The sequence below is a fragment of the Sinocyclocheilus rhinocerous genome, unplaced genomic scaffold (genome assembly GCF_001515625.1).
Source record: "Sinocyclocheilus rhinocerous isolate Xijiao unplaced genomic scaffold, SAMN03320098_v1.1 scaffold1297, whole genome shotgun sequence".
Lineage (NCBI taxonomy): Eukaryota > Metazoa > Chordata > Actinopteri > Cypriniformes > Cyprinidae > Sinocyclocheilus > Sinocyclocheilus rhinocerous.
In genome coordinates this window covers 224,366-247,282 of record NW_015660891.1, presented here as the reverse complement: position 1 = coordinate 247,282, position 22,917 = coordinate 224,366, and the positions used below count along the sequence as shown (strand labels likewise).

General features: G+C 39.6%; 1 protein-coding gene across 3 annotated transcripts in view; it reads left to right on the top strand.

Annotated features, from left to right (window-relative positions):
- The window catches only part of ppargc1a (peroxisome proliferator-activated receptor gamma, coactivator 1 alpha), a 44,996-nt gene that overhangs the window by 2,914 nt on the left and 19,165 nt on the right, over positions 1 to 22,917 (top strand). The window contains exons 2-7 of one of the 3 annotated variants that reach the window (XM_016535549.1): positions 129 to 308; positions 18,058 to 18,249; positions 19,205 to 19,327; positions 19,989 to 20,319; positions 21,958 to 22,003; positions 22,176 to 22,249. In XM_016535549.1, the coding sequence (XP_016391035.1) occupies positions 129 to 308; positions 18,058 to 18,249; positions 19,205 to 19,327; positions 19,989 to 20,319; positions 21,958 to 22,003; positions 22,176 to 22,249 (946 nt within the window). Of the gene's footprint in view, positions 1 to 128; positions 309 to 18,054; positions 18,250 to 19,204; positions 19,328 to 19,988; positions 20,320 to 20,530; positions 21,148 to 21,957; positions 22,004 to 22,175; positions 22,250 to 22,917 lie in introns of those variants that run through there. The other 2 variants (XM_016535548.1, XM_016535550.1) reach the window with 2 other exon arrangements.

The window sequence follows — 22,917 nt, the reverse complement described above, 5'->3', positions numbered from 1 at the left end:
AAATTGAATAGTTATGATGCCATTTATGGCTTTTTGAGAAACTGAAGGACTAATTTCTTCACAAACACTGAATGAAGATGTCTAACATCTTGGCAAATATGTGCTCAACCATCTCCTCTCTCTTTCAGTGTGCTGCCTTGGTTGGTGAAGACCAGCCCCTTTGCCCTGACCTGCCTGAGCTTGACCTGTCTGAGCTGGATGTCAGTGACCTCGATGCAGATATTTTTCTGGGAGGACTCAAGTGGTACAGCGACCAATCAGAAATCATTTCCAGTCAGTATGGCAATGAAGCATCGAACCTGTTTGAGGTAAAGAGGGTCATGCAATGTTTTCTTATCTGATTGTGCATGCTTGTATATTGTAAAATTAGATATGATTCCAGCTTCATGCAGTTTATTGCGCGAGTGAGGAATTCTTCACAAGCTGGGATAGTCAGTCAGTGCAGTTTATTAGTTAATAACAGAGCTTTACTCTTTGGGAATGAGCATTTATACATGCTGTCTGATAATTGGGGTGAGGTATTATGATAAGCACCCTACCTTTGTCCAATACTTAAGGTCAGTGTTTGTACCTTTATCTACAATCTTGGGCTGGAATTGATGGCTGTTTGTATGCACTTTCCTCCTGATGTTCCGGAGTAATGGTCAGTAATAATACAGAGCAACAGTGTCTGTTCACTTTTTCAGCGGCCTTCCAGACGTATTTTTCCCCTTCATTTTTTCCCATAGGGATTTTTTTTTTTTAAAGTATTTATTTAAGATTTATCAGCATTAAACCAAACCGACCAGTTCTGAAGTGAATCACAACATTACAAACTTTGATTTGAAGGAAATCAGACAAAAAGACAAGACTGTGCACTCTATGGCTTTAACGGGGGAAACAACTACAATCCCAGGAGTTATTGCGAATGACAATGAAAAATGAAAAAATTGAGAAATATGACACTATTGAACAATATTTTACATTTATCGAAAATTCTACATATTTTGCATAAAACTATTGAAGTAGTTTGAGAGCATAAAGAAACTGACTCTACGTCATTCACTGGCACAATTGTCTGATTGGTGGAGATTTCTCTGCAGAAACATGGGTAGTTGTTTGCTGTTAAACATTATCAGTTTAAAAATAAGTTGAAATAAAACTGACTGAGGCTTCAACCCTTAGCATATGTCATTGATTAGAAGCCTCGTAACTCACAGTAGGTCTTTCTTTAATGGCTTTTAATTATCGTTTAAATCCACTATGGAGAAAATGAATGGCATTTTTACTTCTACACTCTGTGGTGGTAATAGTTCCGTTTCCCAGTGGACAACTCAGTCAAAATCGGATTCATTGAACTTTACTGAACTCACCAGTGCTGTTCTAGTTTATTATACAACTAGTCTGCATCCTCGCCTTGATCTAGTGGGTCCACTTTTAACCGGCTTGTCCCTGCCCGGGGTTGTCATGTTGAAAAAGGGAAGAGGTAAAACTTTAAACCTGTTGCACTCGTGCTTCTTCGTCACTGACAGAGAATGCAAAGTCCAGAGGAAAAGAAATGAGGCGGCTGAAACAAAGCAGCCCTGGCTAGTTCATTACGTCTTATCTGGGCAGATAGAGAAGAGAAATGATAATGCCGCATTGCTCTGAGTGCTGGCAAATATAGTGCAGGGTCTGTCGCACAATTTGGGGGTTTGTGTCATGTTGTGATAGGCAGTGTTGGGGAAAGTTACTTTTAAAAGTAATGCATTACAATATTGCATTACTCCATAAAAAAAGTAACTAATTACGTTACTTAGTTACTTTTTATGGAAAGTAATGCGTTGCGTTACTTTTGCGTTATTTTAAAATCTGGACAGGGCTTGCTTGTTTGTTTTTAAAATAAAAGAGTAACTTGCGTTACTTATTTGAAAAAGTAACTCAGATACTCTCGTGTAAATTAAAAAGTAATGCGTTACTTTACTAGTTACTTGAAAAAAAGTAATCTGATTACGTAACTCGCGTTACTTGTAATGCATTACCCCCAACACTGGTGATAGGGACTTCATGAAGGACTGTGTGAAACACTTACCTAGACCATGTGGTGGAAGCATGATTTTATAGGGCCCACAATTACGAGTGGCAAAAATAATACTGTGTGTGGGTGCATGTTAATTAACATGGCAATAATTTACATGCATTACTGCTCATGAAGCATATTTGAAATTTTTATAGATATAGAATATTTTACACTGCTACTGTAGACCCCGATTTAAAATTTCAGTTATGTGCTAAAGCAGCTGATCCTAGTTCAGTGAAATGGGACATGAGGTGTCAATAGTGATGAATGTGTGTATTGTATATGCATTTCCAATACTGGCCTATGTGGGTCAGTGCAGTGCCCAAGAGCAGCGTGAAGACAGGTTAATGAATGGCCAGCTCTTGTGTAAAGCTAGTTGGCAGGACTTTTTCTTCCTCCCGCTGCACTCATTCAAACCCCTGGCAATGTTTTCTTAACCTGTCTGACTGCAGTATAGTTAATGGGTGGCCTGGCGAGTCCTGTGATGTCACACAACAAGCAGGCCACACATGGACGCAGAGACTCAACCGCCTGTGCTGGTTTAGGGTCTGGCCATTTTAAATATATATACACAGTATATGCACATACTGTATATCATATGTAAACAAAAACTTTTATTTTGGATGCGATTAATCGTTTGACAGCACTAGACAAAATATAAAAAAAAGAAATTTGCATCTTTTGTTGAGTATCATGTTTGATAGATTGCTTTTATTGCTCGTATTGTATGACATAGTGAGAATAGGAAACTCATACTCAAGGAGGAAAAACAGATTTTTTATTTGTTTTATTTACAGATGTTTTATTCAGATATCCAAACTATGGAAAAATTTGCAATTTGGTGGATATTCTGACATTATATGGTCAAAAGCTTGTAGCTTGTTAGGCTAAACAAAGAGATCTTTATAACAGTAAAACAGACTACTTGCATAAAATGCATATACATATAATTTGTCACTCTTTATATTTTAATAATATGTTTTAGTGAGATATGTAACGCCTAAACATATAATGCCATGCAATAAAATGATGACTGAGAGATGTATAAACAAATAAACAAACAAACATTCCTGGATAAAGCCTGGATAATCAAGTAAATCAAAGTTGCTTCAGTCCAGCAAGTGTTCATCTTAAAATATGACTAACATTATGAAAATGATCACTATGTTTACTCAATAAAAATCATTAAAGATTTCACAGCAAAAAGTCACATGAGCCACAACCTGAAGATATACTTTTTTTTAGAATTATGCTTTACAAAGTTGCTAAAAACTGTATGAACTTTAAATCAGACAACAGAAGGCATGTAACAGATTGCGTACAAAAGGGTTTCAGCAAAGTTTTGATCATGCTGATAATTTAGAGGCCTTAGAAATTTACATATCAAATATGAAACAGGCGTAACATGCAAAAAAACCAGCTACAAAAGCATCATCAAATAGGCTTACATACTGTATATTTGGACATATCATATATATCATAACATATATGCACAACAGACAAGCGGCTTTAACACACGCAACATGAAGCTTTTTTCACGATTATGAGTCATTATTTCATGTCTTACGCTTTCCTGACATTTTGTACATGATGTTCCATTATTGGATATGCATTTCCAATACTGGCCTATGTGGGTCAGTACAGTGCCCAAGAGCAGCGTGAAGACAGGTTAATGAATGGCCAGCTCTTGTGTAAAGCTAGTTGGCAGGACTTTTTCTTCCTCCCGCTGCACTCATTCAAACCCCTGGCAATGTTTTCTTAACCTGTCTGACTGCAGTATAGTTAATGGGTGGCCTGGCGAGTCCTGTGATGTCACACAACAAGCAGGCCACACATGGACGCAGAGACTCAACCGCCTGTGCTGGTTTAGGGTCTGGCCATTTTAATAGTTTTTTAACAGTTTTGCCTTAGATATTTTTAATTTCATTCTCTGATTTGTATTTATACATAATAAAACCAGTAAAAAAAAACTTAACATGTTTAACCCTTTAAAGCCTGCTCTGACATATAAAATATGTTTTTTTTATGTAAATTGTATTGACCCATTAGACAAAATTAGTGCTGTCAAATAAAAGTTGTTGTTTGCATAATATATGTGTGCGTACTGTGTATATTTATTATGTGTATAAAAATACAGACACATGCATGTACATATTTAAGAAAAATATGTTACGTTTATATATTAAATATATTTATATATGATATAAATTATATGAATATAAATATATACACGTAAATACATGCATAATAATTTAGAGGCCTTAGAAATTTACATATCAAATATGAAACAGGCGTAACATGCAAAAAAACCAGCTACAAAAGCATCATCAAATAGGCTTACATACTGTATATTTGGACATATCATATATATCATAACATATATGCACAACAGACGGCCGGCTTTAACACACGCAACATGAAGCTTTTTTCACGATTATGAGTCATTATTTCATGTCTTACGCTTTCCTGACATTTTGTACATGATGTTCCATTATTGCAGGGCCGTGTGGGGCAAGCCGGCAGGCAGATGAGAGTGAGCGATAGTGGTGGGCAGGGAAACGCAGCCTAGAGATTTCGTGTGACGTGACGGCTTATGCCTTTCAGTGGCAGTTCAGCCCTAGTTATCAAGCCCATCTTAGGGGCTAAAATGGATCTCTGGAGGTGGGGGCCGATAGGCAGCTCGCTCTGCCCCAGGGAGAGGGCCTGACAGCGCGGTCAGCCCGTCACCGGCAGCCCCTCTCTCGGGAACAGGGCCGTGGGGAGGTTAGAAGCACTCAGACATGTAAAACCATGTTTTGAGTCAAATAGATTTTGCTCTTTTAGGCACTGGTTGAAAGTGTAGGGCTGCTACATTTGTATTGAGCTGCTTGTATTCCGTAAATGGAACATTTACTTCTCATGCATAGTGATAAGTGCTGCACACAAGTTTTGTCATTTTTTTTTTCAAGAAATTTAAAAGCAAAATCAAGTTAGATAGCACTTTATAGCATATTTACAGACTATTAAAAAGACAATCCCTGGGAGATGCTTTGGTATCAGGCTGCTGTGACAAATATTGTAGCTATTGTGCTTGCAAAAAAGTACTATGGTGGTACAGTGATGGTAGCAGGTCATTATGTTAAAGAGAGAGAGAATACAGAGTTAAAAAAAGCACCTCAATTTTATTCAGAGGCCCAAAACTGAGCAAACAAATATGCCATTTTGGTGAAGATGTTGACATTTATATGGCTGAAAAGTGCTGAAATTCTGATAGCTTGTGAATCAGTAAGATCTTTATAACAGCATAGCAGTCTACTTACATAAAATGCATATAAATCTCAGTTGTCACTCTATCTCTCCTAATAATATGTCTCGGTAAGATGATATTTAAATGCTTAGTTTTGTGATCAAAGCTCTGTAGTTTCAAAACATATAGGCTACAATGTAATTCAATGATGACAGATGCACAAATAAACGTTACTATACATTGTTTTTATTTAACTCTGGCTCATTTGAAAAATGTGCCTGTAGCACCATTTCTGCAAAGTGATATTATGTTGCTTGTTTTGTGACACTTACAAAGTGAAATGTCCAGTGGCTCGTCTTTGACTTGTAGAATTAAGCTTGTGTTTCACGGGTGCAATGCAGTGCAAGGCTGTACAAGGTGAGCAACCGAGCAAGTTTACTACGTCAGAAATGCAAAATTCAAAATGAATTCATTTACATATCATGCATTCATGTTCATGCAAACATTTTGAAAGTGTTTTGAGGTCATATCATAATATTGTACAGGTGACTGGAGTGTAACATGCTGTCTTTTTGGATGGCATTTAGCTCTGAATCCAAGCTAGAGTTCTCGCTGTTCTCATCGCTGCATGGACAATGTGTGGAATGGAACACTCCCTGACTCCAAGAGATTGCCGCAGCCTTTTATTTTAAGGGCACTTGACACCTAGTCAAAATAACTCCCTGTTAAACAGACTGTACTGTATTAGGTCATCCAAGGCTGTTCGGTCGGGTCGTGTGATGTTTATATCCAAACACGAAACTATGCTGCCAGCGAGTGTTTGGAATTACAACTTGTTCGTGGAGTGAAAGCACTGGCTGTGCTTTGTAAGGTGAGTGCAGTTACCGATGACCGGTCAAAACTTTGACCAGACTCTGACCTAGCTATTGGAGATGAGCCAAAGTGTGTATTTGTAGGTGTGTGTGTTTGGAGGCTCGGATGTCTAAGTGTGAAAGCGAGATTAATTACTCAAATAAATCAGACGCACACCCAAGTACACACATTCACACTTACACATAAACACATCCATGTAAACAGGCCCTATTTGCTTCTTGCTCGTCTAGTAATTTGCAAACCTACAAACAGAAACCCAGATCAAATCGTCCAAATCTACTGCAGGCCTACGTCTCTCAGAAGACAGAAAAACGCTCACAAGCACATTTACGCCGAGACACACGCACATGGCGTTAACGGTGACTGCTGATGGCTTCGCATTTTTAATTTGCAAATTTATGCTGACATTTGAAAACACACCATCAGTTTAGCTGCACAAGTTCAGCTGGGCCAAGCATATTATCATTTTGTGCAGTATAATGTGATTTCCTCAAGTGAACACTCACATGCACACACACTTGCACACACACACTCGACACTTTGACTTACACCCTGGCCGTGCCTCTCGAAGCGCAGACGGTTTGAATGTTGTCAGGCGTCAAAAGCATCACTAAAGCTGCTGCTGTCATTTTTTGGCAAGTGTTATTTATCACTATTATAGTATTAATTAATATTTTGAATTAGCTTTTATTTAGATATTTTTAGTTTTCATTTTTGTAATTTTGTCATGTGCTTTTGTCATTTTTTTTATTCTTTTTAACTTTAAATTCTTTTTATTTCCGTTTTAGTAGTTTTAGAACTTAGATCTATTTATTTCAATTAGCTGTCAAGGCAACATTTCTAGTTTTATTTTTATTATTATTTATTTTATTTTTTTTTTGGCCGATTCATTACCCACTATAGGTGAATAACTAGAAGAATAACAAAGTGCATTAAACATTAAATGAGAATTTGTGCTACAAACCAGTATTTATGATTAATATAAAACAATGTTAAATAATATAATGACCAGTTTCTATAATTTATAATGACTTTATCATATTTTAATCTAATATTCATATTTTATTTCAGTTTTACTTTCAATTACCACAAATTAACTTTTTTAGTTACAACTTAGTTTAAATACTTAGTTTTAGTATTTGTTGAGATTAGCAACACTGGTTTTGTCATTTCTTTATGGTTTTCATGGTGTTTAGTCACCTAAAAACTAAATCATTTAGATATTTTGTTGTTTTGCAGTGAATCTAAATGGTTTAGTGCATTTCCTTTGTTATATCTCTCATTTTGCATTATCTGAAGGTACAATCATTATAAATATTATATTATATTATATTTTATTTTATTATTTTATTTTATTTCAGTTTTTTTTTTCCAATTACCAAAAACTGCAGGTTCTTTCACTATTAATATTTAAATTTTATTTCAGCTCTATTTCAGTTACCAAAAAATGATGTAATAGTTTTAGAATTAGTTAAGAATAACAACATCCATTAATGTTTTTCGGTTATACTTTATTTAAAGCTTTTATGTATAATGCATTATAATGGGTTATTAAAGGGTATAACGCATTATAATTATTCATAATGTGCATTGTAATACATTATATTTAGCCGTAAATAATTTAAAATGCATAGTGTAACAATGAATTTATAAGTGTTATAATTTATTAACTGCGGTTACAATTATTCATGAGATTGTACAATGCATGATAACGTGCATTACAAGGCATAATTAATGCATTAAAACTTCTTTAATAATGCATAATACATAAAGGCTCTAAGTAAAGTGTTATCTGTTTTTCTTATTAATTGTTGTTGTTTTATGTTTACTCACCTGACAACTAAATTATTTAGCTATTCTGTTGCATCAGAGTGAATCTGAATGCTTAAGTGAATTTCCTTGGTTGTACCTCTCATGTTGCATGAGCTGCAGGTATATTTAGCTGTATGTCACGGCTCCATCCTGCTCCCAGAGGGCCTCCTTCCTGCAGAGTTTAGCTCCAACCTCCTCCAACACACCTGCCTGGAGGGTTACAGTAATCCTGACGACCTTGATTAGCTAGTTACGGTGTGTTTAATTAGGGTTGGAGCTGAGCGCTGCAGGATGGTGGACCTCCAGGAACAGGACTGGACACCTAGGTAGTAAATAGGTTGTATTTTGAGTAGTGGCATTGGTGCCACCATTGATCAGTGGAGGTAATTGGTTAGGGTTTTTTCGTCACACATTTGAAGTATGTTTCTCATATATAGTGCATCAAAAAGAGTTGGGCAATTTCGTAGCCATGCCAGGGTGAATTCTTAGTTGCAATAGTCTGGAAATGTGACAGAGCCCTGTCATCAGTAAGGAGCCTCTGAAGTTTTGGCAGTGAAGCTTGTCAAACAACCGTAGGGAGAGTCTGAAATCCAGCGGGCATAAGCAAATATATTCACTTTGCAATGAAGGGAGGGGAAAAAAGCAAGGGAGCGCGAGGAGGGTAACATCACTTGCAGCTGGAAAATAGTCCCCACAGGGCATGTTTGGAGAAGCACAAGTTAACATAAAGCTTGTTGCTCGGCTTGCTTGCGTACTCTTGCATTCTGCTTCTTTCTCAGGCTCTGGTTTCCTCTCCTGTATTCATTTCCATGCTTCTGTCATCTTTCTCTATCCACAAAGCCAGTTTTTTATTCTTTCATGCTTGCTTTCCTATCCCTTGCTATCTAAAGGGGTAGTTGCATGTGAGATCTTTCTTCGGGGGCCTGTAGCCTCAGCTGATCTTGATTCTTAGCCACCTGATGCTCATCACAGAACCAATTTAACACCCCACACACCCCTGCGGGGGAGAGAGAATGGGGGGAATTTGTTACCAAGGGAATTCGAAGTCTGTGTGTGCAAGATAATTTTTGCACTGTGCGTCTGTTATTGGTATTTATTGACATAAAAGACATGGTTTGTTAATATTAGTATTGCATGCATTGAAATTTCAGCAACCCAAAATATTTGAATTTTCGGTTTTGGCTAGAACAGTTTGTTAATTTTAGTTTTTTTTTTGTCAATCATTCTTTCACTTTTGCATTTACCTCAGGAAGGCCATTCAATTTTCGTAGCTTGTTAGTCAACTAGAACAAAATACATACATTTGCTTAATTGATTATTAATTTTCGGTTTAAATTTTTGGGCTAAATGAAAATTTAATTCAGTGTTTATGTGAAAAAAAAAATCAGTGCATCACTAAATATAATAAATGTCATTAGTGGCCTTTTTTTAAAACACCAAAAGCACCAAAAGTTTTCATTTAGGTGAAAACCAATAATAACATTTCGGTAATTAAATTTGAGTAATTGACCCTTCGCTGGGAGCTTGATTGACAGGCGATCTGACCAATCATATCGCCGAATCTGCCATTTTGTCCGACAAACAAACCAGTCAGGAGAGTAGATTAACGTCGATGGACTTGAACTTGAAAAATGGTGTGTATTGACTTCTTTCCGCGGTTGAAACAAGATACCTTCTGATGTTCATTCATGTTTATTTTGTGCTTTAAGTAAATATGAAAAGAACTGAGGCACTACAGCGATCTGTCACGACACATTAAAGAGCCACAAAACGCTATTTATTTGATTTTTTTAACAAAAAGACACAATTTGAAAGCTGACACTCTGTTTCATACCAAAAATAACCTGCTCTGTCTTGTCTGTCAGTGTCCTCTTTGCTCCGCAATGTATTTTTCACTGCATGAGAGCATGATGCATGATGCATGATGTGAGTGCGCCATAGCTTGTTGGACGTAGCAACAGTAACTAAGGGGGTTGGGGGCTGGGGGGTCTTTGCGAGGGTCAGTTGAGTAATTTAACTCAGTATATTGTTCAGGGTGTCTTGTTCACAGGTGATAAACCAGCTGTAATCAAGTTTTTCAGCAACAAACAACCTCGGCATATTTTAGCTGATTAAAGCTGCGTTCACAAGGCTGGCGATGAGGTTGCTAGTGGGCGTTCTCACTACTGGTTGCCTTGACAGCGAATCAGGTTTATTGCCTCTAAATATAAACATTTTGGAGGCAAAAGACTAAATATAATATAAATATGAATTAAATCCGTACATACAAACAAAAATGAATGAGAAACAGAGCCTACTTTTTTTTCCATTGCGTATGTTTATCTACGGCTGAGAGGAGAACGATCACATGAGCTCTGCCGTCTTCTTTCCTATTGGCTGTCGCTCCCGAAAGTCACTCTTCATTTGCATAAAGTTGAAGGATTCTGAACTTTGTCGCGTCGCTGGACACGCCCCATCCGTCGCCAACGGCCGCTGTCGCTTGTGTCGCCAGAAATCGCCAGCTCCCCATTGAAATGAATGGGATCGTGTTGCTTTGTTGCTTGTAGTGTGAACGGGGCTTAAGTTTTGCTACTCTAGCTTCATTTTTTTCGTGGTGAAATGTGTACATACTACTAACATGTTTACGTCTTGTAGCTTATCTGCGTTTTCCACGAAATAGATGCTGATAGTCAGTCTTAAAATCTAGCTATCTTAATGATTTCAGCCCCCTAAAACTATTTCCGCAAAACCTAAAATAAAATTTTTGGCCGTTTTGTCCAAATATTTTTGGTTCCCGAAATTTCTCTGCATCAATAGCTAAAATGTGTTTCCTGTGACCGTTTGTAATCACAGGATTAATGACTGCATACATCACTTACTGCATCTCATATATGTTGCAGATGTATGTTGATAACGTGCAAAAAGCACAGAAAATTCAGCACACACTCCCTCTCTGAATATATCTCGCCACAGACTTGCTCAGTTATTTTAGTCGAGTATGAAATGAACCTTGTTTTAGCACAATGCTTGATTGACAGCTGAGTAGGCGGCCTTTTACTGTTGTCTGCAGCATATGAGGACAAATTCGCATTTACACTACAAACACAATGTGGTCACATGCATTTCTCGATGCCATGATATTCTATGAAGTACCATGTAAATATATTGGTACATGAAGTACCAAAAAGTATTACCTGATGCTATACTGCAGCCACAATAATTCTGGCTGTCATCTTTATGTTGTAGATAATTCTTTACCAAGACTTAATATCTGCTTACAAATCTTATCTAATTCCTTCAAGCCACCGGTATTAATTACCTTAAGCTTTGATCTTAACGCATATCTCCCATGTGTGTATGTGTGTGTCCGTGTTTGTGTGGCATACTGGTACTGTTCAAATGGCTGTAACAAGGTTTAGCTTCCTTTGCTCTGGGACACACTGTGTTCTGCCAGTTCAGTGTCAGCTGACAGCCACTACCCAGAACTGAAGCACCACAGGTGGTGTCACACATGAGACCGTTTTTCCATGTCTGAGGGCAAGTTACACATGGGGTTTTCCTTGGACATAGTGGACATCCCCTTAAATCATGTTTTATGAGTCTGGCTCAGACGGCTTGTGCTGGAAGTCGCACTGATCTGGTGCCAAATTTCATCTGGGTCGTGATAAATATCCTGCATGGACAGTACAACCAGTACTACTCGAGGATTTAATGATGGCTTATATCATGCCTGTATGTTCATGAGCTTCGCATTATTGACTGCATGGATGTGTTCGAGCATCCAAACACACACATGCACACAGTTGGTACAGTAATATTCACGTTTTGTAACGTGTCACCAGTTGTAAGTGCGGGATAACCATTGTGGGCTATTTTTAGTCTGGGATGTTAATCTCTTCTAAGAGCCTTTCAGGGCCTGTCTCTTTCTAACCTGGCCGGAAACGCTACGCCAATAAGCCCCAGGCATCTGGCTCAACTCTAGGCCGAGAGAGAAAGTGAGTCCCGGTACAGGCGATTCCTGGATTATTTAATACTTCAACATGGCAGGGAGGGGGAGTTTGGATCTCTGAATTCCAGGAACGCTGGTTCTTTTAGGGTTTATGCACTGTAGGGTACAGAGTGTTTCAGACGTAGCTTAGTGGCGTCACGCTGCACGATTTTACGGAGGGGGTAAATTAACAAACAAAATGCTAAATTTTTGCAATGGGGAATGAGCCGATTGGTTGCATTGCAGGAGATAAATTTGATACATGCTCAGACTTGCATGAGCACTTTTAATAGCTCTGTCTGCCAGGTAAAATGAAACGATGTAACATATATTCCCAAAGTTTTGATTGAGGATCAGTTTTCCAGTTGCAGACCGTCTCATTTCTCCTTCCATCTGTAGTTCATCCCACAACATTTCCATGATATTTATCATGAATAAAAAAGTGTGAACATATGTTGAGTGTGACATATCCTTGTCAATCTTTGTGTTTCAGTGGTAAAAAGATGTAGTCAAGTGCTGTAAAAATGTTTTTTTTTTTATCAGTTAGTTTCTGCCTTTAAGTGAAGAGGTGCGTTGCAAAAGCAAATTTAGTTTTAGTTTTGATTGGTGTTTTAATATGTGGCCCAGGCCAAGCCAGACCTTGTAAATATTTAGGCCTACATGCATGCATAAACACAGTGACTCCAAAAGTGTGAGCATAAATCCTTATCATTTCTTGGCGTATATGCATTACAGTAATTTGCAATTACTACATTTTTTTTTATTATTATTTTTGATTACATAATTATGGCAATATATACACGTAACATCCAGGCAAGCCCATTTGGCAGCTGTGATGCCTGACTAATGGATTAAACTTGATCCAGATTTGTTTTTGTTTGTTTGTTTGTTTGTTTTAGATTATTGGGTCATCATACCTTATACCTTTACTGATTAATTAAGCTTATGCTGAATGTGTGTGTGTGTAGAGACTCTGAAATAGCTATTGAATTTCACAAGTAACACCTTGAATAAAACCTGAAATTTGCTTGAAAGCTTGAAGTAGCAAGACTAAAGTAGTGTTTTCTTGCAAAACATACTTCAATGATATAATTTGATTTATAACTAACAGAACCAACAGAGAAGTTTAGAAATTATTTATAAATGCCTCTTGTATTTTTCTAGGTTCTGGATTTTCTTTTTTTTAATGTATATTTTGCATTCATAGTTTTTGTTGCAAAGTCATAAAAAAAAAGGATAAAGCTGATACTGTTTAAAATACAAAGCGTGCATATTTCCAGACTTTACATACATATATACAAAAAGACTGAAAAAGGAGAAGAAAAAAGCTTAATGGGCATTTGAAACATAATGGGAATAATCGTCTCACAAAGTCAAGGTCTGGTAGATCTTCCCTCACCTACAGGAGATGGAAGTCAAGGTAAAAAAAATAAAATAATGCATTTAGTTAGTAATCAGCAAATAGCTTTTATCCATTGGGGTGAGAGCGTTGCAGTGGGGTCTGATAAGATCATTTGCTTTCAGGTGTTTTGCTGGCTACTGTACTCAGCATTGAGTGTAAATTGAATAGCATGACCTTTTGCAGCCGAATTAAATTGACTGCATTTCCACACACATTTGGTGGTTTCAATTACCATACATTTAAAAAAAAAAATTGGAGTCTGTAACCTCACTCGTACCTCATGGATACTCGTACGAGGGCAGGTGTTCGTGATAAAACACACACGCATGCAGTCATGCAGTCTGTAAGCGTTTTTTTGCCCTTTGCTTTCATACAAACGTATTCCGCCAATTGACCTTTGTGCAGTTAAAACATGCTTTATTATAGAAAGAGTATTGTAGTTTTGTCTTTCTCCTTTGTTGTCGCTCCTCTGCGTGTTTGGTGCAGTGCCGGTGATGATGTGCCCCGCTGCTGATATCAGGGTGACAAATGACGGGCCGCCCCGCCGGTGTGCTGCTCATAAGCCTGCCAGCAGCCGAAAGGTCAGAGGGGGATCCGGAGGATAACAAAGCACTTTTAACAAGAGAAAAGGGTGACTTTACACGCTTAAATACCGGCTTTGTATGTCCACATTTTCTTGTTTTCACATGTAATGCAGTTACTGCTGCATTGGAACGAAACAGGACTTGGTTTCCTTTCATCCTACCCTTCCTGCTTACTTGTATTTTCTAGCGCATCATAGCATGATCACCATCCTGTATATGTTTATTCTCACAAAAGATTGCCTACCTCTGCAGATTTGCCACCTCAGACTTAAGCAGAGTTCTGTTTGCATGCACGTTTCAGAAAGGAATAACGATGTGTGTTTTTCTTTTCTCCGCTGCATTAAAATATTTAGACTCCAGCTCTTTAGGAATCCGAGCACCCTAGTGTCAGCATTATTGGGCAAGTTTCTAAAATAAGCAGTGCATCAATATGTCTGAACACTGAAAACTAAGTTTATTCTAATTGCATTAGAAACAGAGCTGTGGGCCATCTGTTGCACCACAGCTAAAAAAACAGCATGCAGACTCCTCTTCCTCTCTTTATCATCAGTGCATCCATTTAGATCATGTCAGTTTGTTGCTAGCCTTTTATTTTTTACTTTCAACTCTATCACTTTGTGCAAGAGAGCAATTATTTCTGGGTAGAAATTGTTTGTTTACGGCTCTGTTTGTGGGCACTTGCAAGCACATATTAATTTAGTTCAATTCACTTTACTTATGCATTATTCTGATTGTTTGCATGCTAAAATAACTTGAGTTTGATTGCTACCTGTTCGAGCTTCTGGTCCAGACAGAGTCAGGGGGGTGGTAATGTTGGTTTGGGTTATGAAAAGTTAATCTTTGCCATACTCCGTCTCTCTGTGATCATTGCCTCTGGAGCAGGCATGCCTCGGTGCCCAGCGTGCAGGATCATTTGCGGGGGAAATGAGGTTTGAAATAGTGCTGGTGATTCCACTGGCAGAATCCTATTTTTGAGTATGACACATGACGGCTGTGCCATGTACATATACTGTGACACGATCTGGTTAGGCTTATTGAGGGAGGCTTAAATTGGAATGTTTTTGATAATGCGAGGGACAATATCATGTGTGACTTATAATATGTTTGAGGTCTTTTATTGTTTTTATTGGAGTTCTGGATTTGGTCAAAAATGTCTTTGTTGACATGTATTCTCTCTCCACAATTCTATATCCAGGCACAGATTGCATAGTGCCGAATATCAGGATTTGTTAGCTATGGAATTAGATACTAATGAGACAATAATGAGAAGCCACATATAAAAAGGGAAATAAAGACACCTGTTGTTCTCTTTTTCCGTAAGGCCTATAAAGCTTCAAGTTTTTAAAATATTTTTCAAACCTATCAGACGAAGCTTTGTCCAGCTAACATGCAACCAACTTGCTTTTAAAGTTACAGTTGACAATTTTGCTTAATTCCAATTGTAATAATTCCAATTCCATGTAATTTCAATACTGCTATCCAAATTCATTTCAAATTCAGAAGTTGAATTGAAATTTAAAAGACATTCTCAGTTCAATTCTGAACGGTGTACAAACTTTGTTTGGGCCACAGCTAGAAAAGGTAAAATTAAAGACAAATATTGATAATGCAAATCTATTTTAGAGCTGTGAACGACATTCTGTCAGATGGAAACAAACTCTATTTTGATTTCAGAGAGAACAAAAAGAGAAAGAAAAATACATCAATCTTCACTTTAACCTTTTTCGACACATTCTAGGTCATTTAATGTCTTCCTTGTGATGGTGCACGCCTTCGGTTGTAAAACGCACTCTTGAGTAATTGACTTTCTAGGTTTTATTACCTTCAGAGTTTTTTTCCTCCTCTGTCACGGTGGAGATGCAAGGCCGCAGACACTATCAAAATACGAACCTCACATTTTACTATTTTTTTATTTTATTTTTACATTCTTTCGTTACCTGTGGGGTATTCGCTCAGATCCTCAAATGATATCGGACCAATTTCTTTTCCAGCCGTGAAGTTGTAGTAAAAGAAAAGGACCGTGCTACCTGTTATCAGTGCCATAAGTTATATCTCAGGAATACAATGGCTTAGGTGGAACTCAATAAAAGAGTTAAAGCAAGGACAATTTCAAAGACAGCCTGTCTGATAACAAAAGAGCGTACCTGATAATGAATGACTGGTGAGCGCTGGCGCGCCTCTGAAGTACTGGGGGAGGGAGGGGAGCTAGATGGAGTGTGACTGCCGAGCGCTTGCCAGTGTGTTTTATGGCTAATTGAAGCATTTGTGGTAAAACAGCCATGAATGGCACCCTTTAGAATTAGAGCAGGTTAATATACTGTGATCCCACAATTAGCCCACGATTGTTAAGATCTGTTTCATTCGGTGGGGTCCATTAAGCGGAATGGGAAAGGTCCTATCCATTTTTCTTCCCTTCTTACTCAGACCGTTTCTCTTTAGAGGCAATCGATGGCTGCGGACACGGCTCCAGAGGTTACCTGTAAAATCTGGCCACTCTGGCACAAGGTTGAATGTACTTTGCTAGTGTTGGTTACACTTTGAATTATGTGTCTGAATGGAGGACAAAGGTTATTGGCCTGTTTCATAGAATAACGAGAGATAACCGATGTTGTAAGAGGAGTGCGGTTTTTGGCAGAACTTTTGATTGCTGTACTGTATAAACCCTGGAGTACCTTCTGTCATGCTAGATAAAGTCTGACCAATAGTTCGCACTTTAGTTTTACTAACTGCTAGTCCTTATTTGGGTGCATGCTGATAGTGTGAAAGCTGTTTCCGAAAGGAAAATCCCCAAATGAATAAAAGCTTTCCTCTGTAAATCAAACGATGAGCATCTATGGGAAGTCATCCTAAATAACCAGGATTATAATTAGCTTGAAGGAAATGCTTAATGCTATTGCCCTCTGTTTTAGTGGCTGCCTGGGTTTTTATGAAGTTGCAGAAGACAAATTGCGGGGAGACAGCAAAGGCGTAGCTCATTGAAAGGACATTATTAGCCAACCATTAAACAGCAGGCTAAGTCACAGCCTGTGATTTCTTTCTTGCCACTTTACGTCACAACTCAGGTGCCCCTGCAAATCTTTTATCTGTTATCAATTCAAGCTCAGATTTAGGAAATATGTCCCAATGAGGGCATTATGAACTCATTTTCCTCCCTGTCAGTGGCTAATCAAACGTTAGCACTATCAGTACCGAAATCTCTTAAATGGAGTGAGATAAGTAAAATGGCCTTGTTTTGATGTCTCAAAAGCAGCTCCCATGAGCATATGAACATGCTGGTGTGTAATCGTGGGAAACTATTAATAGAAAATGAATCAATCGGGGTGATCGTTGCACATGGGACTGGAGGCTAAGCAACGCAACACTTCTATCTAAAGAGAACAGTCCCCCTGCAGCCACCACCATCGTGCCCGAATGCTATCAGCAAGCGATACTAATCCTGTGGTGTGCATAAAAGGATTTGTTCTTGTTGGCCTGCATACGCCACGTCCCCCAGCAATTTTGGTGTTTATCTTCTGCAATGGCTAAGTCCCGTGGGTTTTGGTGCTGGAACTTCCAGTGCCTGCGACTTTTCCACAGCCACCGCTCCATGGATACTGCCCCTCCTGCGTTACCATCTGCGGAAGAGACAGACGGGAACATCAAAGAGTTTAGCATTTAGCATTTGATTCTGTAATCACACTTCATATGCTCAAAAAATTGCATCTATTTCAAGTCACAATAAGGCTCCTTATCTATGGATTGCCAGCTTGAATTTGGTTGATGAGATGTCTGAGTTAGGGATTGGAGGAACTTAACTTCCCTCGTATTGTTTCTTACCTCTTTCTCGCTACTTCCCTGAGTAGTTGCTGTGTGTCAGCTCAGTTAATGGGTTTCTTAGGGGAGATATTATTTTGGTCCAGTAAGCTGCATGTTTAATGTATGACTGACAGTGCTGACTCATGTGGCTTAGGCAATTTATAGTTGAAAGAGATTTTGTAGAAAAAAAAAAAAAAATGGATGCAGCAAAAAAAAAAATCCATCCTCTATTAGCGATTATGGAACGCCACTCCACCCAGTCTGAAAACAGACAAAATCTGCCACTACTCCAAACTAAAATGTCCTATTTTCTTCCACTGTTCTTTCCCTTTCCCCTATTCTTTTTGCCCCCTTAAGAAGATAGATGAGGAAAATGAGGCCAACTTGTTGGCAGTGCTCACAGAAACCCTGGACAGTATCCCAGTGGACGAAGACGGGTTGCCTTCGTTCGAGGCCCTGGCAGATGGGGACGTGACCAATGCCAGTGATCAGAGCTGTCCTTCCACCCCAGACGGCTCTCCACTCACCCCAGAGCCAGAGGAGCCTTCCTTGGTAAGAAACCCTCCCCGCCTGTGCTTCCCCTGTGCCCAATCCTATTTCGCCATGAAGCATGGCCCTCTCATTCTGTTTCCTTCCCTCGCTCTTTTTCGGTCCCACTGTGTTTCACTGTGCTCCCTCTGTCTGGTCTTCACTATCACCAGATAAGGAGATGCTGCAGGCCTGTCACCAAAAATGGGTACAGACTCGCCAGACAGCAGTCTCCTATTGATGTCTGCACCGAGAACATAGCCACGGTGCTGTTGAAACAGCAAAGTAGATCAGTGTTCCTGAGTGTTCCTGAGGTGTTAATTGCATTGTTCATTACTGCAAAAAGGGAAATGAACAACACTGTCAAGCCAAAGCAACGAAAAATATGCCAAAATAATTGAATTTAATCAAGTGACTATTTTAATCTGTATTTTCTCAACAGTATAAACAGTGAAAATGTAATGTTCATCATTAGTTACAATCTGAGCACCTCAGAAAAATCATTGCACCTGCTCTGATTGACATGCTGCCACAGCATTACTCTGATATATCTGATTCATAGCCTGCAAAATTAAATAATTAAAGCTTAATGTTGCAGCTCACATAATCAGTCATATATTGCATAAATGTTTTTCAAAACATGCACATGATTCTGCTGTCATCAATAAATTAGTTTGTCAACTTTGAAGATGCTTAGAGAGAGAATTCTTTGAAAACAATGCATGCAAAAATGAGCTTACAAGAGACCATATACAGAAACAACAGAGTGTGCTAACAATGCCAAGGTCATGGGTTTGATTCCCAGGAAATGCATAAACTGATAAGCTGTATACATTGGATACAAAGTAAGTCACTCTGAATAAAGCATCTGCCAAATGCATAAATGCAATGTAAATGCAAAAGTATTGCAATATCTTTGCATTTTGTTTTAAATTCATAGCTGTAATCCCCGTGATCTGTTTCTCTGCTCTGTTTGTAGTTGAAGAAGCTCCTCCTGGCGCCTGCTAACTCCCAGCTCAGCTATAATCAATACCCAGGTGGCAAGGCACAGAACCATGCAGCCAGCAACCAACGGATCAGACCAACACCTGCTGTTGCCAAGGTAGCTGCTCGGTGCACTTCTTGCATCAAAGGCCTGGTGTGTGAGCTCATCTGCTAGTTCCATGTAATTTTTCCTTTCTGTGAAATTATACAAATGAGTTGTGTGTGTGATGGAGGTGTCTCATCTGAAGTTACGTTACCCTTGATGATGTTCAGGACTTCTGAAAGGCACCATCTAATTTCCATGAAAAAAGAAAACGCTAATATGTCTTGATAGAATTAGCATTGTTGGTCTCGTTGTCACAAATACAATGATTTATTACCACAGGCCCAGTCATGTTGTAAACTAGAAGAAAAATGAGTAGTTATTTGAGGTGAACATTACATGTAATTCTCTCCCCTCCACACAATCACACTCATGCACATGCGCAAGCTCTCTTTGAGGAGTTATTTTTCCATAATGACTTTGACTCCTCTGTTTATGGAGCTCTGCACATGGCAGGGTCCCAGAGGACACCGCTGTCTCCTCCTGCTGCCTGCGTGCAGATCTTCCTGGAGCCATCCCAAGACCTCGTAATTAAGATGATGAGCAAAGTACACTCACGTTGCCTTTTGGGAGACTAAACCACCTCTGTGCTAGCCCCCCGTTCTAATCTCCCTATGTTACCTTGTTACATACCATGCTCATTCTTCCCTCTCTCTCTCTGATTTCTCTTCTTTAGACAGAAAACCCCTGGAACAGCAAACCACGAGGGTCCTGTCTCAACCGGTCTGTGAGACGCCCTTGCACTGAGCTGCTCAAGTACCTCACCTCTAGCGACGAGGCCTTCCAGACCAAAGCCAGGGAAGCCAAGAGCACCTGGACAGGTTGCGGCAAGGACAGGGGAGGGGCTTGCACGTCCTCCTGCTCATCTTCTTCCTCTCCATCGTCCTCATCCACCTCCTCTTTCTCCTCCTTGTCGTCCTGCTCCTCTTCCACCGCCTCCAAAAAGAAGACGTCCTCTGCTTCCCCATCATCACAACAGCAGCAGCTGGCAGTGCAGGCCCAGCGAGGTGAGAGCCAGGCAGCCGGCACGTGTAGTGTGGCTGGTGAAAGGGCGGGGAAGTGGCGACGGTGTACTCAAGGGGGGCACTCCGCCCCCGTTGCGCTGTCCCACGGAGGCAGCTGTGGCCATGCCTGCTCCGGCGAAGAGGGGAGGCCGCCAGGCCTGCAGCCAGGTGTTGACCCAGGCAGCTTGGCCGCTGCCCGCTTTATTAGGTACATGCACTCTTACTCTCTGCCGCCTAGAGAGATGGGTCATGCAGGCAGCTGCGGTCATTGCCTTGAGGCGGGCGGCTTGGCTGAAGCTGGCCGTGCTAATAGGCACTTCACGGTGACCATTAAGAAAAGGAGGCAAGAGCTAGAGCACCCCATGCTCAGTCAGCTGCTCACCTCCAGGCCCAGGCCGGCCCGTTACCGGGCTCACCTGCAGTTGCCCCAGAATAAAAGGCGAGACCTACCAGACACGGCTTCTAGAGTCCAAGAGATCCACGGACACTTAGAGCGAGCTAGTCGTGAGCACCCTAGAGAGGCACCTAGCTTACACAAGCAGGCATTTAGCGTGGCCAACCAGAGCAATCTTGAGAGTTCGGCAGAGCTTAAATTAGACCTAGAGAGCTGGTTGAGCATGCCAGAACCGGTGACAGGAGACAGCTTGCATGATCTGGTGGGCCAAGCCGGGGAGGATGTTTTTGATGATGTCATAGGCAGCCCCATGTCATTCTCACAGGGCCTGCCAAGCCCATTGTTCCCAGACTCTTTAGTTCCAGAGCTCACACCCTCCGACTCACAAAAACAGGCACTCCGCAGGCACCTTGATGACCAAGTCCCACCAATGTTAGGTAATCATTGCTGCATCCCTGCCCTCTCTCCTTTGCCTCTCCTCCTTTAACCGCTTCCCAGTTTGACCACACACTAACCACAGCGCTAACCTAAACCTAACATTTACTTGGAAGCAAAAACTGATGCGGCTCCAAAGCGTAAACCTCTGAATTGGCACAAACCTTTGTCTGTAGATTAATTATAAATGAAAAACGGGGAACGCCTGCAACATTTTGAACTTTATCACGTCGCCTAATTTCAAACTCAGATCTGTGCTGAAAAGCTTATTTCTCAGGCTGCCGTAATATAGCTGTCTAACTGAGAGATACTCCCTAGCAGTTGGAGATGGTCGCAGCCTCAGGCAACTGCACACGCTTCCTTGACTCTTCTTTCTTCCTCTGCTTTGGTTTCAATTGCATGCAAAACATATTCTTGTTCATTTTAGTAGCAGTATGAAACATTTGTGCCGTTCTTTTCCATGTCATAGTCTGTTTTTTTTACGTTTTCTACTCATTCTGACTGTTGGAATGTGGTGGATCTTGTATGATGGGCTGGGAAACTGAACACATGCCATCACTCCATCCTGCCTCACAAAGTATGCAGTCAGATAAAGTCAAAAATGATGGGGTCAAGTTAGTCCAACTATTGGTTTTTCCCAAAATTTCTGTCTGGCTGGAGAGTCATCTGGCCTTTCAGTGCAGGGTTGGATTTGCAACATCACTGCTGTCACTGATTAAGTCTAAGATATTAGTTGTAGATGTGGACCTGAAATATCTTGGGTACAGTGTGAACTAGTAAATTAATTACCCATGCTCCTTTGTGTTCTGCAGCCAAACCAACCATCTTGCCACTTCCTTTGACCCCAGAGTCTCCAAAGTAAGTGAGAGAGTTTTTACACAACTTTTGTAGAGCAGACAAAATCTGAACTAAAAAAAAACCCAACAATGATGAGGCATTTTGTTAATTTCATTTCCATTTGTAAGCTCACACAAACACTTCCAGCACTCCATCCCTGTTCTCATATATTTTTTTCTCTTTTGTGTTACAGTGACCACAAGGGATCTCCGTTTGAGAACAAAACCATTGAACGCACATTGAGTGTGGAGATCTGTGGAACCCCAGGTAAACAAACAAAGAGTTTTTGCTCATAACCAAGAAAAGAAAATGAAAATTGTACCTAAAACAGACAGATGAATGGTGCAAAAGCTCCCCCTTTCCTCTGTTTGTCTGGTTGTTAGTCTGAAATATCTTGCTGGGTGTTTTTTTTATCCTTCACTAGTAAAGATAACATTTCTTTGGCAAAGGTAAAAGTCTCCTACACACCTACTTTGATAGTTTAATTAAAGCGAAAGGTTTAAGGTGAACTGATGGAACATGGTCAGAATTTTATACAGTCCTTCATTGATTACTTTTTTTATTATTTGGCTAATTTATTGGAAAGTTTCACTCTTCCCCTTTGAAAAGTTAATATTCTCTCTTTCTCATTTAGACTCTAATGCTTTTTGACTGGGCAGCTCGCTGCATCAATACATCAGAGATAAATTGTTGTGGCATTATTATTGTTTTAATTGGCTTTGCCATGCAATTTGGTTTTGCCGATATTATCTGGATCCTTGTTTTTCAGACTGTCTGACAATTTGATTAGAGACATTAAGGTAATTTCCTATGTTAATTCTGATATTTATGAGAAGGGCCCATTTGTGAAATTGAGCCAAAGCATTTTTATGTAATTTAAAGGGGAATATATATATATATATATATATATATATATATTTTTTTTTTTTTTAACA